The 20,321-nt window shown below is 34.7% G+C and overlaps 1 protein-coding gene across 2 annotated transcripts in view; it reads left to right on the forward strand.

The window, feature by feature from the left end:
• LOC118189074 (uncharacterized) overlaps window positions 1-18,814 on the forward strand; it is a 275,823-nt gene extending 257,009 nt beyond the window's left edge. For both annotated transcript variants that reach the window (XM_085818172.1, XM_085818171.1), the window contains exons 3-4: window positions 15,072-15,178; window positions 16,643-18,814. In XM_085818172.1, coding sequence (XP_085674298.1) covers window positions 15,072-15,178; window positions 16,643-17,272 — 737 coding nt within the window. In that variant the 3' untranslated portion in view covers window positions 17,273-18,814. The remainder of the gene's footprint in view (window positions 1-15,071; window positions 15,179-16,642) is intronic.
• Window positions 18,815-20,321: the final 1,507 nt, after the last annotated feature.

Genomic DNA, 20,321 nt, shown 5'->3' on the forward strand with positions numbered 1-20,321 from the left:
TGCAATTCGTTATTTTTAAAGTCCAAGGAAAAATTGTATTTCCTTAGAAAGTCCAATCCGAGTATGCAAGAATCAGTGATCTCTGCTACATATGCCGTGTGATGGTAAGCGGCACTTCCAAACGTGATGTTAGCATTTACTTTTCCATCGATGTTGATCTTCTCACCGGACACAGTCTGTAGGGTAACGCAGGGTGGCGTCCAGATAAGTTTGCTTCCCAGTTGTTGAGCCAAATCTTTTCGGATGATGGTAACGTTGGCTCCTGTATCTATCGTCATATTGCAGGGAACTCCATTAATATGTCCTATTATGAAAAGTCCATTACTGCCGCCTCTCACTGCAGAAATCTGAAGCACTTTAAACTGGGGCTTTTCATGATCTGGCAACCTCCGCCCCGCGAGATGGCCACTAATTAGTTTCCCTGCTGTTTGTTAGGAGCGGTCTTAGCATCCGTGCCCTGGGGTGTTCTGCAGTTTCGTCGGATGTGTCCTTCAGCACCGCAGTTTCAGCACTTTACGGTCGGTTTCTTGTCACCAATATTCTGTCTCAAGGCGTTCAGTTGTCTAGTTAAGTCGTCTAGACGAGCAGTGACTTGATCCCCTGGCTCCTGGACTTGAGCAGCTCTGACTGGATGGCGGTCTCGACGGGTGGCTTGCTGGGCTGCCTCAAATTTCATGGCATACACTAAAGCGCTTTTCAGATCTTTAACATCCGCCATTCGCAGTGCTTTCTGTATTTCAGGGTCCCGGATGCCATCGATGAAATATTGCAGGGACAGGATTTCCCTTGTTTCTGTCGGGCACTCCGAAAAGGCGTGATGTGACAGCCTTTCAACATCCGTGGCGAGCTCCTGAAGCGTTTCGGTGAGCTTCTGTTGACGAGATTTTAATTGGAGCCTGCTGTAGTCTTTTAAACATTTCTCGCCGAAGCGCAGCTCCAAAGCGCCGGATAGAGCTTCGAAATCTAGCCTTTGATTTTCGGGAAGCGTCTGCAGGATATCCGCTGCGTCTGCTCTCAGAGAAGCGGCGAGATGACAGGCCTTAGCTTGGGAATCCCATCCATTCGCATCCGCAACGATAGAAAATTGTGTCGTATACACCTGCCAGGAGGTCTTCCCATCATATGTAGATAGTTTCAGAACGGAACGAGCAGGCATCGATAAAAATTTGAAACCTTCAGAATTGTTTCCTACCGTCGCTATGCACTTCTTTAGGCTGTCAACTTCTTTGGCGACGGCAGCAGAAACTCTATCATCAATTTGTTGTTCGACGGCAGAAACTCTCTCTTCTACTTGTTCTTTTACCGAAGAAACTCTTTCTTCTATTTGTCCAACTTTAGTTTCAACCGCGTCTATTCTGCCTTCCATAGCCTCAAATTTATTTTCTATTACGCAGGTAATTTCTCTTTTCATTTCGTCCTGACCTGCTTTCATCTCATTTTTAAGAGATTTCATCTCTTCCTTAACGGATTCCTGGCCCAACTTCATTTGTTCCTGTGCCGTTTTCATTTCTTCCTTGAGGGATTCCTGGCCCAATTTCATTTCTTCTTTAAAAGATGTTTGGCCAGCTTCCATCTTTTCTTGGAAAGCAGCAAAAGCAGTAATGAGCTGTCTCAATTGTTCTTCCATCCCTCTTGTTATTGGCATTCAAATCCCACTTCTGACACCAAAAATTGTTGCGTGCGTACGGGTTCGTTATGAAATGAATGCACAAGTCCGATGAAAAATGAACTAAAATTTATTATTATCACAACAGAAATGCTTACGTTTTCTCAAATTATCATGCAGTATCACAATATCTCACAGTAGTTATCTTTTAACTACTTAAATGTACAATAGAACGTAATTCAAAACAGCTAAAGAACGCTAATCCGCGAATTCGCTATAATCAACAACGGCAGTTTTCTAAACAACAACAAACTAAGCAACTACTACAAACTGAGATGTTTTCCTCCTTTTATAAGATTTTAAAATCAAGCGCTAGAATTTTCCAGTACTTTCTCGAAATCAAAGAGATATTTATTTATTTAATGCACGCGCTCTTGTATTTTTAATTTTTCCGGCTTAGCTTTCTTTTAATATTCGTCACGCGCTGCACTGCGCGAGAAATAAAACCATTTAATTTATAATTGAACTAACATTAGCTTTTTAAATACCAAATTCGTAACAATATTAATCGTATTTCATTCAACAATGGCTATCGTAAATATGTCTAAGATATTAAACTTCTTTCTTAATGCGTTTAGAGCAGCGTTTCTTAAAGTGTGTGTCACGGTACCTGCAGCAGGGGGTCGACAAAAATTTTAGCAGTTTTGATGTTTCCTTAACTTATTACAATAATTTTACAATTACCAAACATTTTTACACAATGTATCTGAAAATAAAGATAAGTCAATATAGACCAAAAAAAAATTTCGATGCATTTTTATAATATAAGCATTCATTTTCCTTGCTTTGCACGTGACTGTCATTTCGTCTGTTACTTATTTAAAATTCTCGCATTGCTCTATGTCTTAAAATTAGAAATTAAGGTTAATGACCTAAAACTGCAATAGTATATTACAGTAACAAGTGAAAACATTGACAGTTTCATTCACGCGTGTGTCGGATTTGCGCAGTACGTATAGGGTCCCACAAAGTTTTTGTAAATATTATGGGGTTGTTGTGGTCGCGAAAAAATCTCGGTGATAAAAAGGGGTCACGACTGAAAAACGTTTAAGAAACCCTGGTTTTAAGCAATGCACCTGGTATTTGGTCTTGGGCCATAAAAGCTAACGAACCTTGTTAGTCAAAATCAAGGTTAGTTTGATTACTATTTTTTGCTTAATTTAAAAAATGTCCTAAGCATTACATTTAATTCGAGTTTTGTAATTACTATAATCAGTTATTAGATTGCAATTAAATGCTGAAATAGTACCATCGTTATCTCTATATTTTCAAAGAATTCTCTTCCTATAAAATTTTGAACATTGTAAAATGCTTTAAGTATTTTTCAATTAATAGTGATTGATAAATACTGTTTGTTTTGTACGATGTTGCGTGGTTTTGTCAGTTATAGCAAAGCAATTGAGGGCTGTCTGCCAAGGTAAGATGCCTTAACGGTAAAGGCGTAGCTAGGGTTTTCAGCGCCCGGGGACAACTGAAGATTTTGCGCTCCTTTCTCTGTGCCAAGAACGGAAAAATTTCATTCTAAAAGTTGGTAACATCAATTTGGCGCCCCCTAAATGCTGCGCCCGGGGACAGATGTCCCCCCTTGCTCCACCCTAGCTACGCCACTGGTAACGGTGAACTTTCTAAAGGAAAACTATATGCACATTTTACATGGAGTAAACTAATGAGTAAAATGTTAATGCAACTTTCTCTTTTGTCTAATCTATATTGATCTTCCATCATTCAGCGGTCTCGGCCAGTTGAGGGCCCGAAGCAGTACGTAATTTACAAGACTATAGGAAGTACTATTATTTACAAAACTCACTTTCAAAATTACGTCACTTTAACAGATACTCCCTCTGTCTCAAATTAGTCGCTACATATGAATACTTTTGTACTGATGATTTTATGATTTCGTTTGAACATTTTTCAGAAATTTCAAGCTGCTACGTTATCGATCAACAACACTTACTTACGAAGCATTCTCTCCTTAAATTCAGTACCAAATTCGTTAAAAAAAATTCAGGATTAGCACACTCTTAAGCCACGCCCCATTTTGTAAGAACTCTTCCACCAGTAATTGCATAAAATTTAATTAATGAATTGTGAATTAAATGTATATTACTGTATATTACTGTGTCCAGATTTTTCGACCTCAGGTGCCCTTTGCGCAATACTTCAGAAGCTGGAGACATCTAGCCATACCTACTCGGATCGGGATTCTCGTGTATATGAGCCAGTTTCCTTTAGAAACAGCTCCACGAAGGCATTCCACCCCTTAGGTACACAGCTCTCGAGACTTTGCCTTAAACATAAACGTTATCTTTCTGATGTACTGGTGGTAGAGTCCTTACAAAATGGGGCGTGGCTTAAGAGCGTGCGAATTCTGTAAATTTGCTTTAAAAAAATTACCCCAAAATAAGTGCTACATTTGTGGAAAGTAGAAACTGAGAATTAAAATACCAGGTTGTGATGATTTTAATTGCAAATAAAACAATTTTAATTGATATATAATTTTACTAGTGTCAATTTACTGAACTGCATTGAAAGTTATTTGACTCCAGCTCCTTGAAATCTAGCAACTAATTTGGGACGGAGGGAGTATAAAATAAGGGTGGTCATCTAACATATCAATCTGCTAAACAGAAAAGCAATTTTAAAATTTTTCCTTCCTCCTTCTCCTTCTAGTTTTGATTTCTTTTTTAAACTTATTTGTTAGGGGAAGTCCTTTACAAGCTTTAACAAACGGCGATTGGACATTTCCCTTTTTTATTGTGGTTTCAAAACACGACACGGTTCATCTAATTTTCCACGCAAATGCATATGTAAGAACGTAAATGGAAAACGCCTGCTTTTAATTCATGCTGCAGAGCGGTTAAATCGAGTCGGCGGCTGTTCTTTTGACAGCCAAATGACTTTTTAATGAGGAAGCCATTAATGTCCATTCTATAGTTCCCTTCAAGACACTTGAGTGTTGAGGGAGAAGCTTTAAACACAAAAGTGGCACTTCAAACTGTTTTGTGATGCGTCGGGAATAAAATAGCTGGAGAGGTTTCCTTCATTCCGTTTCTAGATTATTTTATCGTGATATTTAAGATCTTTACCTTGATTACATTAAAATTTCAAATACCGCTACCATAGCTGAGAATAGCAATTTCTTGAATATTCTCTTCTTTCTTTATTTCTCTTTAACTAAATCCAAATACGTCAACCCATAGGCAAACTTTAGAAAAATAAAAATCAACAGTTAGATTCTTTGACATTTAATCTTGCCTCCATATTCCATCCAAAAATGCTATATGCTAACATTTTATACTCTGTGAAATATAAGAAAGTTAAGTTTCGTTTTGTTAAGCCCATCAGTACCCGAATGGCTAAGATTACTTGAACACTAGTAAGATTCGAATCCCACGATGGAGTTTGTTGCATAAGTGTTCCATAGCTTTTCCCATGCAAGGCATTTTCTTCTAAACCTCCATTTATTCTTAAGCAAATAGTTCTTGTCTGTTTTACCTTAACAAACTATCTTTATTTAATGAAATCAACTAGTGACCGAGGGGCTAAGATCACTGAACACTGATAGTTCAATCCGAATCTGGGGCACTAGTTTGCTGTACGTTGTTTGAATGATTTTCGCTGTGTGTAACATGAGTATGAGAAGGTTTTGCTTTATCAAGTGTGCCTGCTTTGCTGTATTTAGCTAAACGAAATTATTTCTTATTCTTTAATATATCACAAATATAAGTTCTAAAATTATACATATTAAGTGGACGCCGGCTTCAAATACAAAATGATTAGTTACTATGAAGACTTGATATATTCTAGAGGGATATACGTTTTCGAATAGGCTAACAAGTCTAATAAAACATATAAAACAGGCTACATAATTATGCATATTCATACAATGCAGGTTTCTGATTGCTGGTGATGAATGTATTAAATGGCACTTTTGTATTATTTTTCTGCTTGAAATATCAGCTTCGCACTAAGTCTATTAATCCTTTCGTGCAATGTAGAAATAGTCTCTGGCTGAAATCAAAAAACTTTGTAAACATTGACTTTTTATTATTCAATAATTAAATGTTACCGTGAAAGACCGAAATTGGAGAATGTCGACTTTCACCGGAGAATATCAGCATTCACCAAATACGTCGGTGAAAGACCGAATATTTCACTACATTCTTGAATATTCGGACCCTCATCGGTGTATGTCGACAATCACAGATATGCTCTGGTGAAAGTCGAAAAGAGAGGTCATAAAGTGCCATGATAGTTTAAGTTGTTGCAATAAATAAGATTTGAATCACATAATTTAGTAAGTTTTTTATGACTGTTATTTTATTTTCTCCTTTAGAACGTACTGTATAATTAAGTAAGTTTTTAACTTCTATTATTTTCCTTTTTCATTTTGAATGTATTCTGTGTTTTAGGTTCTCATGTTCTTAAGTTCTTATTTCAAGTCTCAAGTGCGTTTATCCGCGACTGAATGACGGAGAAGAAAATATAATATTCTTATGTTCAACATTCCCCATTAGTACATGGTGAATGTCGACACTGACCGGTGTAAGTCAGAAATAAGAGTATTTGGAAAGTATTTCGGACGTGCATCAAGAGACTATGTGAATGTTGACATTCACCGATGAAAGTCGACATTCTCCAGATTTCGGTGTTTCACCGTAACATATGTAAGTTATAAAAATATGAAGGAAAATTATTAATAAATTGAAACAAGTTGGTAATAGCCTTTTAAATTCCTAATTAAAAAAATAAAACCCCTTTCATTGATGCAGGGAGCCTTCATGCCTGCAGTAAGCGCAATGCGAAATTTCTTGCCAAGTCGCTGTGTTGAATTACAACAAGGAGCTACGCTTATAAATTCTGCAGTCACGATTAGTTCTTTCTATGCTTTCTCTTGCTTAATTAATCCACGTCTCTTCGTTTACCTGTATTCTCCATTAAATGTAATTCTGTATATAAAGTTGTAGGGCGTATCCAACACTCCTAGTGTAGTATCAATCATGGAAAAATGTGTTTCTAAAGAATTGTTCCCGTTCAGAAATTAAAAAATGGATATTTAATCTTCATGATGGCTACGATTTATTTCATCTGCTTCGTTATATATTGTAACGCTATCACCATTCCACTTAAGACTGCTGAATTAATCGAGGTCTTCTCTCATCGTACCATTTCAAAAAATATCTCAGTTATTGAAATGTACGTTTCTCCGTAAGAATCTGACATACGAGACTCTTTTCAGTGTCTCCCGAGTTCAGTTTTACCCTCTAAGCGGTAAGGCCGTATATATACGGCCTAGAATATTTTTGTGATATCTGCAAGAACGTATATATACGTGCATATTAAAATATGTCAAAGAAATTAAGGCAATATTTCAAAAGAAAACAAATCCAGGTATGAAACAAGTTTTTTACATTAAAAAATAAAAAAATAATTTTTCATAGTAGTTTTGGGAAATTTGTTCTTTCTTAGCGAAAACCCTGCCTGCTCAGAGGGTTAAAGCAGTGTTTACAAATGTTCGTTTCTTGAACGTTCGTATGCCACTGCAAAAGAACCTGTTCCAGCTCGTATAAGCCGTAAACGAAAAGAAGAATGTAGGCGCTATAAAAAAAAAATCCTTTCTGAAATGTGGAAGAAAATTAATTCTTGTATTTTTGTTGATATTAGTTTTTATTAACTTTTATCGCTAATTTAATTTTTAATAATTTTTCTTCAGCGGAATACCAAATCACGGAAGGCCAATTGAAGAATATACTAGTATCTAGGAGATGTTGGCCTTTGTTTAAACAATTTAGAGCGAATAAAGAAAACTATTTTGAATTGTTTTTAGAAACATTCCGAAGAATAAAACAATCCTTTTATAACCCAATATTTTACGCGCAATTATTTTTATGTCCGGTCTTAAGCAGAAAATCAGATGGCTTTCTACGTTGTTTCCTCTTATTGTCCTTGACGAAGTGAATGTTTCAGAAAAGGTTTTCAGTCAGTGTTTTAACCGCGCAATCGTTTTTCCCCTTATTTTCTTCCATAAATAAGAATGCAGTGAATTTGAACTAATATTGTTCCACTTCTAAAGCTACTCACTTTTCCTGTTACTTAAAATCATACTTTGAATCTCCTGAATATAAAACAGCAAAAATCTTCATTGAGAATCTATTTTGCTGTTAGTTTTGCAAAATATTGGGATTACACTAAAGTTAGTATCGTACAATAAAACAATAACAGCACATTTTTATTTAGTTTTTTCATTTCAATTTTTTCAGCTTATCGTATTTCAATGTGTTTACATTGCTTTCAAAAAAACAATTCTTCATTTTTCTTTTTAAATTTATTAGCGTTCACTTACAGTTAAAAAGCAAATACTAAATTGTTAATTTTTTCAAATTTATTTCTTAATTTTTCACTTCCTTATGAATAGAAGTTTTTGTATATTTCATTCTTTTTGTGGCTGATCTGTAGTTTAATTTTTCCTCATCACATTTATATCCAGCGGTAGGGAGGTAAGAGAGTAAAAGTTTACATACGAACAATGCTTTTTACACCTCTTAAACTGTTCTCACCTCCAATTTAATATATAATAAATAAAATATTCCCACCTCTTAAACTGTTCTAATAATTATATAAATTCCCACCTCTTAAACTGTTCTCGCACCCAGCGTCAGGTATTCACTCTATCTTTAGTGCCATTGCTGCACACACCTCATGATAACGTGACACACACCTCGTTATAGCCACGATTAACATGCGTAATGCATCTTAATCGCGGCTTAACAGAGGAAATAGTAATATTAACAATTATAAATGAAAAGCAAAATGGAAGTTGTAACCTAGAATAAAATCTAATTGAATAGTTATAAATTCTAAATAGTCCATTTATTTCTAAATAGTTAAACGTTATAACTAAAGCAATAAATGTACTTTTAGAGTTAAAAATACTCTAGGTAGTCAGACAGATAAATTAAAGTAAGGGTAATTAAGGTAATTAGGTGTAATTAACTGGTAAAGACACTGATTAATAAGTAGCAAAATATAGTAATTGAACATTTTAATTTCGATGTCTTGAAAAGCACATTCCCAAGTTTTAATGAAAATTTTAATTTATGAAACATCTAAAATATATTAAGATTATCATTAAAATTATCACTATTTCATTACCACGAATTTGTTCAATAATACCTAAACTCGAACTATGTTTATTTTGTTTCTAACTGCAGATGGTCTTGTATGTATGTTCAAATCAAACTATTTCTTCTCTACAGAACATAAATAATAAAGCTCCATTTGTCTAAAACATTCTAAAGGTAGATATGTCAAATATTTATTGATAAATAAGTACTTCAGTTGCGTAAAATTTAAACTCGTTAAAAATGCCAGTAAAAGATCTGAACTCAGTTTTAAGGCACTCTTGTTTTACTTCATAACAGTGACATATGGTAGATACTAAGTTTGATATATAGGTATATATTTGATATACAGGTGTAAAGGCATATATCGATATGAATTTTAAAAATTTCATTTTTTAATTTTTCCGAATGAGCTGTAAAAGCTTAGAAATAAATACCTGGATTTATTTTTTAAAGTCATTTAAGAGTTTTTTATTAACAGTAAATTGAAATTCGATGGCATATTTTCTCAATCCTATGACTTTATTTATCCAGAGAAATCTCATGTTTTCCAGTGCGCTGATCAGTTTGCGCAGAAGCAAAGTGAGTGTTGCCATTCGAAAGTTTTGAAAATTTCTCACTGTAAACGTAATAATAAGAGCTCATTTTTCTAAAATCATCACACTCCCAAGCGCATACCTTAAAAGAATAGATGAAATTTCCTTTCGTTAGGTTGAGTGGATGGATCTCTAGGGTTTCATAGATCGGGGAGTTTTCTTTATGTCAATCTCATAGATTATTAAGCACTGATAATTTTTAGAAGAGGAAAAATCGATATTTCTTTCTATAGCCCTCTTTGATTTGCTGTTATATTTCGAACATTTTCCATCAGTTAAATTCGAGAGACAGAATTCTATCATAATGAAACCTAAATCTATTGAAGTTTCAATTTCTATCATAAAGACTACACCTCAGAAAAGCCAATTGGATAAAAACTGCTGACCACTGGTAGTTCGATCCTGATTTAAATCCAAACGAACGATGTTTTCGCAGATTTTCTTAGCTTGACGAGAAAGAAAGATTTCTTTTGGAAATATCTCAACGAAGATTTTTTTAGGCAGATAGTTCTAGTGAGCTGTAAATCAAGATTTAATAAATCCAAATCCAAGAAGAGCCCAGCAGCGGCCTAGCGGTAAAGTCGCTGAACACTGGTAGTTCGGTCCGAGGTTCGAATCCCTCGAACGGGCTGGCTGCATGGGTGTTTCCCCATGTGTAACGTGTATACGAGCCAGTTCCCCTTAGAAAGTCCTCCACGAAGGCATCCCTCTCCTTAGGCAGATAGCCCTCGAGGCTTTGCCGTATTTAAATAACCTAACCTAACTTTGGTACTTTTCCGTTTTGCCGGCCCTTAGGCAGATAGCCCTAGTGTGCTTTGCCATAATTAAATACACCACCAAATCCAAGAAGGCGTGTGGCCTCTGTGTTTGGATTTAATTAATGAACCGGGACCGAGAAAAAAAAACTTTATGAATGTTAAAAAGAGAAAATTGAAGGCACTTCAATAATATTTACCTGCAAGAATTTTTATCTAATGATCCAAATCTAATTGTTAATAAAGTGATGAATTCCTAAAATTTTACAATTGATTTTTTAAAACGGAGCTAGTGCGAGAAATAGATATTTTTAAATTCAAGTAATACATCGTAATTACAAGTAATACTTGTATTTACGATGATCATTTGACAAAATGATATTCGAATTCTAGAGAAGATGAACAAAAATTTTAAATAATCTGAAAAAAATAGATTTCCAGTAATAAGTTCGATAAATTTTAAAAATGTTTCGATAATTCTGGTTTATTATTTTTCAAAAATTTAGATTTCGTTTTGGAGGAAGAAAACTCATATCCTCGCCATCTTTTTTGCTGGATTTGAACTACCTATATATTGGCAAACTATCCGAGACATTGTATCGACTATTCAATTTTCCTGTTTTCTCCTCACAACGAAGATGCGCTACCGGGAGAAAACGGGAGCAAATGGCTGCGCCCGGGAAACTAAACGGGAGCAGGCTGAGGGTGCGGAGGAAAGGATTTCGAGCGAGGGACTGGGGGGGGAATTGAAAAGACAAATCGATAGAGTAACATTCTGTGAGAATTTGAAGTATGCGCGCTAAATCCCGGCGGGATTGTCATCCTTCGCTTCCGATTTTGTAAACCCTCTCCGTAGATTTTGGCGCGCTGTTACATGGGCGCGTTTGCTAGATTTGGCGCTTTTGCGCACACATTTTCGCTGAATTTTTTTACAGCCCTCAAAACAGAATAGTACCAGAAAGCATTATTAGAGACTAGGTGTACCCGCCCGGCGTTGCCCGTGCATTTAGAAAATGCAGATAAGTGAATAGCGCAGGAATAGTAGTGTAGGACATGTAGACTGTCTCTCTCTTCCCCCCCCCACAAGCTACAAAAAAGAAATGAATTGTAATTAATCGATTTAATGTATCGTCAAAACAGCAAACTAACGCTAGAATAAAGAAATCAATTGTTACAATCGAACGTTATTTGAAAACAAATAATAATATCAGCGAGTCAAAAAAACCGTGATTAATTAATTATAAATAATTTTTTTTAAATTTTTCTAATTCAAAAATCGAAAATCGGGCTTCGAGGTCTGGTGGCCAGCCCCTTTGTGCTTCCGTATAAAAAATTCCAGGTCCCTGCGTGCGATAGATTTGGCTGGAGAGCTCGGTCAGACAGACAGACACATTACACTTGCTTTTATTATTATAAGATGAAATGATATGGAATTCGGTTAGAGCTTTTAAAGATGGCCACACGTACGTTCATGGTTATGAACGAAGTGTGCGACGTTCTTTTGTTATTAAGATTTTATTTAGAAAATTGGCGAACGAGTGACACAGAACAAGCGATTTTACAATTTTGTCATTATCTGATGACTTTCCTGGGGTTTCACGGAGTGTTTGGTATGAAACTGTGAGCGAATGCTTAAATTGTCGGAAATTGATCGCTCGCTGGGTACGGAAAATGCTAATAGAAGTGCATAGAACCAAACATTTAGATAGTGCATTAACTTTCCTTCAGTGGTACAGTGAGGAAGGTGATGATTTTTTTCAGATAAACTGTCACAGGCCACGAAACCTGACACGAGAAAGCGCAGCAAACCATGGAATGGCAACATTCATCATCACCCAAGATAATGAAGTTTAAGCAAAGTTCGAGTCCAGAAAATCATGTCTACTAATCATGTTTTTAAGGACAGGAAAGGGTTGTTGATTTTTTCCTCGTGGTGACTCAATAAATTCTGCGACATATTGAGATACCTTAAACTGCGCCATGCAGTCCAAACCAAAAGGCGTGGCATGCTGAATAGGGGAGTGGTCTACTTCATGACAGTGCCTGTCCGCATGCGGCCGAACACTCAAAATCTCATCACGTCATTTTGCTGGGAAGAACTTGAACATTCTCCGTACAGTCTCGAACTAACGTCCAATGACTACCATTTGTTCTTGTATATCCTTAAAATATAATGCAAATTAACGAGAATACTAGTTGGTCATGTGAACACATTTACCAAATTTTGTTTATGCAGCCCTGTTGAAGTGATTTTATTTCTGACACATGTTAGGGATTTATTGAGATTATTTTAATAGTTTATTATTATATTAATTTACATATTAAAGCTATTATTTATGATTTTTTGTGCATGTGTGTACCGAATTTCCTTTGCAAATGGAAAAAACATACAACTCACTAAATTTATGTTGAAAAATATTTCAATTAGTCCAGCAATGAAATTTTATGCATCTGCTTCTAGAAGCAACACAAGGCATAGTTTTGGTTAGCTTTTATGTATGTTGGTTCTGAGGAACAAAACGCTATACCGAGAGAATACATTGTAAAGTTTCTAATTCATTGAGCTATGCATCTGGTTTAAACCAGTTGTAGGAACGCTAAGGTTGCAAATCTAATACAAGCTTATAAAAATGAAGTATAAGTGATCAACCAAGATATCTAGGCTTTAATTTAATCACTCATTAACTATATATTAAAGAAATCCATATCTGTACAATGATATTGGTTAAGAATTAGTTGGAAGTTTTATCCATGTTGACTACCCGCGTATGACTCGGATGTTATCAAAGAACCACAGTTGCCATCTGTATACACAAACTGCCTACATCAGCTGCTGTTCAAATGTAGATGAAATTCTGTGCGACACGTTTTAAGCATTATCTGGCTATTTCCAGATGTCCAAGATTTGGATTAAATTCATGCTCATAAGCACTTAATATACAAATCTTTTAACTTAATATATAGATATTTTTAAATCATAAAATTGTCGCACACGTAACTGCAACAATAGCAAGGCATACCTTGCAATTAATACAATGCAACAATTTGAAATTAAATCACAGCTATTTTGCTCGTTTACTTCTAGCTATATAATGAATTATAGGTGTTCAACTTATCAATGGCATTAAATCTTGACAATCGCATCGTTTTATTAAAATTACTAACCCCAAAACTGCATCTGATGCATCTATTCTCCATCTGATCATTCAGTTTGTCAGTTGTATTTAAGAAGCATGCGTAGCCAAATAGTTAAACTTACTCAGATAGTGAAGACATCTGTTGACAGCAGGAAGTGCTTTCGTTTTCGTCTGTGAGTCAGCCATCCGAACTTACCATTTTTCTACTAACCAAATGGTTAATAGGTAAATGCTTTAGAACCTGAACTAAAAAAAATAACGAGCCAGTTTCCCATAGAAAATCCTCCACGGAGTCATCCCTTTCTTTAGGCAGACAACAGTTTGTCATTATCAAAATAAACTAAATACCAAACTTGAACTAAAAGTATGAAGCATACTAGGAATGAAGACATTGAATACATCCCGTCTTTTCAGTAAGAAAGGGAGATTGCTACAATAATAAAACGTTTTACCAGTTTGTTGAATTGTGCACTGAACGTAGAAACCGGAATGAGTTTGAGGTAAAGACCCGAGAGCGCAATAGCCCTAACAAATATTTGAACATCGTGTTAAGAGCCGAGAGCCAAATAGTAGTAACTAATATTTGAACATTTTTTAAATTACTGTATGATGGGAATTCTTGAATTGTTAGTTTCTCGCATTGCGTTTCTTCTGGGCAAAAATAGACTGTTTGGATTATTGCAAAGGAACTCGAGGGCTGTCTTCCAAAGGGTAGGGTTGTTCTAGTGGAGGACTTTTTAAGATAAACCTGATTCGTATATACGTTATATTTGCAAAGGACCATAAAAATTTATGTGTAACCAGTTCATTTGCCGGACATTGAGCGGGATCGATCTACCAGTATTCGGTGATCCAATTGTTAGGCCGCTGGGAGGGAGATTCTAGTATAGCTGGAGTAGAAAAAATGGGTGCAAGTTCTAACGTTCTTAACACATTACCGACCGATCGCCTATTAATCGGCTTTTTTAGGCAACGCCTATCGACCGATAACCTATTAATCCCTTTTTTCTCGGGGCTACCAAAAAATAGCCTATCAATCGGTAGCCATGGCTATAAACAATTGCCATTTGCTATATCATCTGCATTTTATTATTAGTGTTGAGGTACATTGCTCACTTGCGTTAAGTGCGTTGCTTCGTAAACTCCCACATTTTTACACCGTTTTTTTAAAAAAAAATTACCGAAGCGAAAAAAGAAATTAGCGAAAAAAAATGGTACTGGAGAGTTTTATTTAGACGATTTATCAGATTGTCCTGACAGTTATTTAGAACATGAAGAATCTGCGGCTGAGCGGCCGGTCGGACGTGCGTATGCTGTTGAATCCCTAGCGGTCGGTAAAGTGTTAAGAAAGACAAAATGTTGAATATACAAGTCCTCAGCAAGAGCATCGTTTGTTTGACACAGTACCTTTAACTTGGTTTGACCATATGGTACCACATACTGCTAGTATAAAAAGCTAAAAATCCAATGTGATATGCATTGGATCGTTGTTTCCACTGAATATATTAGCGCCCTCGTAATATCATACTGAAACCATTAAATCAGATTATCATAAGTTATATTGCTGATTTACGATGTTTTATGCAAGACAGCTAAATATTTATTTTATGCAAAAAGCTGACATCCATTTCCATAAGCAATTTCCTGCAGTGAATGGTTAAGGTATCAATAATAACAATTGGAATGAAAATGCTTTGTCTTATTATGAGCTTTCTTGGATTGACTAACCGGATCTACTTCAGTATAGTATTTCTATCAGAATTACTTTTATTGACTCTTTTCCTTTCCTGTTTCAGGAGAGATATTGGGAGTATGCTGTGCTATTATCCACCACGACGATTTGGCTTTCATCGGCATTTATTGCGTTCGTAAGAAGTACCGAGGTCTAGGGATAGGTTACAAGGTATGAGAAGTATTTCTACCTTTTTAATCCTTTTCAGCTCTAAACCATAACGCTTGCTTTCAGAATATATGCAAATTAACAGACGGAAAATAAGGAGCAACGATTTTCAGTAATTTATTCATGCTGATTTTAAATTTCATTTCAAACATATTCAGAAGTAGCTATCATTAACAGTGGAAAAGAAGGAACAGGAAAACTTCGGAATTTAAAAATTAGCTCGTTTTGAAATTGTATGAGATACATTCCGCAAGAGAAGAAGAGGAATAATGACCTTGCTTGTTTAGCTGTACATAAGCCACGTGATCTCTGAGGTCATCTGCATTGTTTGTTTACAAAAGGTGTACATAAGTCACGTGATCAATGAGGTCATCGGAATGTATCTCATTCTCTTCCTCATTTAAATAATAAGTGTCTTCTCTTGCAGTTTTTAAATAATGCTAATTCATATATTAAATACATTAATTGGTTTTTTTGCACACAAATAGGAACTGTAGCTGTATCAGTTTCGTATTTTGATTGGCAAGCTATAGTTTTATGTACGAGTAAGTTTAAAATTTTATGCTTGTTAGTTTTTCTTTCTCGTAGGAACATTGCCAATACCTTTTCTTGTTTAATTTATAAAAACAAAAAATCATAAATTTAAATATTGTGTTAGGCTTATCCCTGTATCTCTATTTTGCCAATACTTTTTCTTGTTTAATTTATAAAAACAAAAATTCATCTAAATTTAAATATTGTGTTTGGCTTATCCGTGTATCTCTATTTTCCCGGCGATGCTTCGACTCTTGAGGCATTTCATGCATTATACAAGATACTACAATTTACATATAATTTCATTTAAATTATATACAGATCTACAAAGTTCGTAACAATACCTTAAATCCTAACGTGTCTTGCACTGAGCCAAAGAATCCTTTTATTAACCGAGAGAAGGATCGTAAATCGGTTCTCTAATTTCATTCGAATCTTTAATTCAGCTTTCAGATAGCACTTTCAAAGTGTGATGCTTGTTCATACAATCAATGTATATTTTAGATGGCAGTTTCTAATTGGAGAGACTTATCTAAACCATGACTTTAATTCCAATTATTTTTTCTTATTATTAATGTATAGTAAAACTGAAAAACAACGGAAAAGTAATTAACTACACATAACTGTAATCAGCTTTTAATGCTTTAATAAAATTAAAGTTGCTATTAATAATATCCCTTGGGGGAATGTGACAATGCTAAGCACTTTTTATGTGGTCCATCAATCAATTTTTACATATATTGTAAGATGGCCCCTTTTCTTTCTCATCAGAACCGATATAGCGAACCAACCTTTCGGGCTTTTGAATTTCGTTAAAGAGGTGTTAGAGTGCATACTTGAATTTTTAAAGTAAACTGTGAGGCAATTGTTTTATCTCCTCCTCATTAATCTTGATAGATATTCATTATAATTCTGTCTTACTACTCTTTGTAGGTTTGGAATGCATGCATGGAACATAGCGGCACAAGGAATGCAGCATTAAATGCCGTACCCGGTAAACTTGAGCTGTACCGAGACAGAGGTGGCTTTCCTATTGTTGAAAGTGAATGGGTGTGCATAGTCAACGAGACGCATGAAAATGTCCACCCAGAAAATTTGTCCGACATAGTTCCAGATGGTGTTGAAATCCAAGATTTTCATGAGTCCCATCTACCATTAATTTATGAATACGATCTTAATCTTATTGGCTATAACCGTGAACTAGCGCTTAAACTCAACTGCCAAGAAAAAGACAGTAAATCCTTCGTAGCAATCAAAGATGGTGCATGCGTGGGATTTGGAACTATCAAGATCAGCTGTCAAGAGGCAAGTCAAGTAGGTCCATTATATGCCAATGATTCCTCAGTAGCTGAAGTGTTGTTAAAGAAGCTCGTTTTCTCACTGCCACAAGCAAAAGGCTTTGCCATGATGACTATTAGTACTAACGTACCCGCTAACGAACTTATAAAGAAGATTGGATGCCCCATGGCTGAAGAGTGTCCAAGACTTTACCGGAAAGAAAAACTGAATGTGGATATAAGTAAAGTTTTCGCTCATTTTGATCTCAATTTTTCACCTTTTTGAAGTCATCATCGCTAGGTGTGAAAAAGTAATAGATTTGCTCCAAAACCCTAACCACAAAAGAATCGTGACTGCATAAATGAGCCGCTGCTAAAGAAAACTGTTAATCTAATTATTTTTGAATACCTTTATCAACTGATATATAATATGTTTATATCAATTTGTACCAAGAATGGTGAAGCAGAGTGGATGCTAGCATGTGCAATCAATATCAAAAATTACTTTTTTTATGCACTGTATTACTACAATGTTACTTTAACGTCTGATAATATTTATTGATTTTGTCTAGACTATACAAAAGGAGTTGTCTTTTAAAATTGCATTTAAAACAGAAAATGCATTTGGAGTAAGTTAAAACAATGCAAGTGCACAATTAATTTTCATTTATATATATTTATTAATATAAACTTATAATTACATTCAACTCATTATACTCTTCTAGGATTATACGAATAACTTACTCAGTTAAAAATAATCCATACTTAGCGCAATTTACTTTACTCATCCAACATTTCAAACTCCTTACTTGAGAGCAAAAAACGTCTGAAATGAAAATTTTGTTTTCTTATTGGCATAACTAATATTGAAAAATTAACTTTGTTTTATATAGTTTTAAAGTTGATACTAATTGGGTATTTTGTCTAATATTTTTTTTTTGTTTTTATCTCAAGACTGAGGTATTTGAAGCACGGTGCTAGTTCATTATTAGATGTGAAATATAACTGAAAATTGAAAATAAGCGCGTTTTTCCTTAAATACAGCAACACACTAGTTGTTGGATATAAGCAATTAATGACATTCACGATATGACAGGGAATGTAAACACTTGCATACTCTTCTTAGCTCTAAAATATTTCTTATTTCTGAGCCTTTTGGCCAAAAATCTAAGCAAATATTTTTCTTTTTACACTATTTTATGTTTTGTTTGTATGACATCATTGTTTCTGAATTGGGATTTCTGAATTTATTAAAAATCAGCTTTTCATGAAGTTAAAAAAAATTAAGTTCTTAAATTATAGAATGCATGATAATAATTAAAGGTGCTTTACTCACCCCTCCATTTTCCTGCCATATAACGATGACTTACAAGAGACTAAATGTTGATATTTCTATTGAATGGCAGTTAAAAGATTCACATTTTTGCATTGTGATCTATTGCAGTAACAGCTTTAATATTTTAAATCATCTAAGTAGTGTCATTTTTCCTATGACTTTGTATAAAACTAAAATGTATCCTTTGTATAAAACTAAAATAATACTTTCTATAGTCTGATAAAAACTGTGTTCAGCTATCAATTAAATTTTAAAACTGGAAAAATTTCAAATATTTATATTTCACTTGAAATATTTCAAATTGTGATACACATAAATTTGAGCTTCAATCAGCGCACAAGTACATGCAGATATCTTGTAGTATTAATTTATTCAACAAAACCTCTTATACAACTTTGCTTCAAAGCAGTAATTTAAAAAGTTTGTTGAAATATAGATTCAATGTATTTTCGTTTTACTGCGACATTACATTAAAAGAGTTTAGCCCCTGTTTGTGCCATCGTCATTATTATTTGTATTTTTCAATTTTAACCAATATAATGATCACTTCATTTATTAATTTTCTGCCTTTTTGTCAAGAAGGCATTATGATAGATTGGCTTAATGGCATATTGCGTTCAATTTCGTCGTCAATCCATATAGACAGTCGTTTTTCCATTTCCTCTATAATGTTATTTCTAGAACGGGTAATTCTAGTTGCAGAGCTTGATGTAGTTGCAGTTGCCGATGACAGTATTTTTTCTTTCTTCTTAAGAATTGTCCTTATTGTTGAAGTTGCCAAAATCAATGCAGCACTAATTTGAGATTGACGTTCACCAGAATCTAATCCTCTAATCACTTGCATTTGAGTTTCCAGTGAAATGCTTTTTCTGGTTGCTTTCTTTTCTTGTTTTTTATTATCACCCATGATAAAAACTAAAGATCATAATATTTGTCACTGTATTAATCGTTATAGTATTATACAAATTTAAACTTACAATAATGCCAACAAATGTTTCAAATGATAAAAATGCGTCCACAAAGCAAGAAACACAACTACACTGTTTCGGATATGTTATTTGGAAACCTAGCGCTGCGCACAGTTTCGGAGAATCCCCGGGTTGAAATAAAAGAGCGCTAAACCGAAACAGCTTTAAACGAAACAGCGTTAAGCGGGGTCTTACTGTATTCATAATTTCTCATACTATTGGTACTTATACAGTTATCTGATATCCGTATTATTCGACAGATGCTTAGTATGTTTAGAAGTCGAAAATTTTCAATTTATACTTTAAATTGCAGATATAAAGTTGAACGAACTTTATATGTACAAAACAGCAGAAAAAAACAATCGAACCGTTCGTCACAAGAAGAAATAAAGCTTTATTCAACACTTGTGGCTGTTTAAACAGATATTACTTCCTTTAGTATTCCTTTTATAAAATTATTTCTTGAAACGATAGTTCATTGACGACATCATTTCAGCATAAAATATATAGCAGCAGTACATACGTAGCTGAATATGTGCTGAAGAATTTTAGAAAGAGTTCATCTTTCAGTTGCTGAGCAAATCGAAAAAGATTTCTGGTTTGGTTTATATAATTATGGCAAAGACTGGACTAAGGGACGTGGAGGACTTTCTAATGGAAACTGAATCGCGTACACGTTACACATGGGGAAAACTATGTAAATGCCCTTGCAGCCAGCCCTTTCACCTGACGAGAACATCGAATCAAGCTACTAATATTCAGAGATTTTTATCGCTCGGCCGCTGGTAGGCCCCACTCAGAGAAATATGCAATGATTTTGTATCACTTTTGAACAAAGTCAAACCACTGAAGAGTAAAACATGCATTAGCCTCAATTTTAAAAATTTTAAATGGCGATAAGAAGAAATAAATTATCTTAATTTTATTTTTAATCAACGTCTTCCTTAGCCTGAACTACAGCTTGCGAATTACCGTAAACTTTCAGGGATTTGTATATCAGTAATACGAAGATTACTTAATTAAAACTTTTG

Source organism: Stegodyphus dumicola, chromosome 6 (assembly GCF_044657685.1).
Source record: "Stegodyphus dumicola isolate Sdum_Otavi_A_Nest chromosome 6, ASM4465768v1".
Taxonomy (NCBI): Eukaryota; Metazoa; Arthropoda; class Arachnida; order Araneae; family Eresidae; genus Stegodyphus; species Stegodyphus dumicola.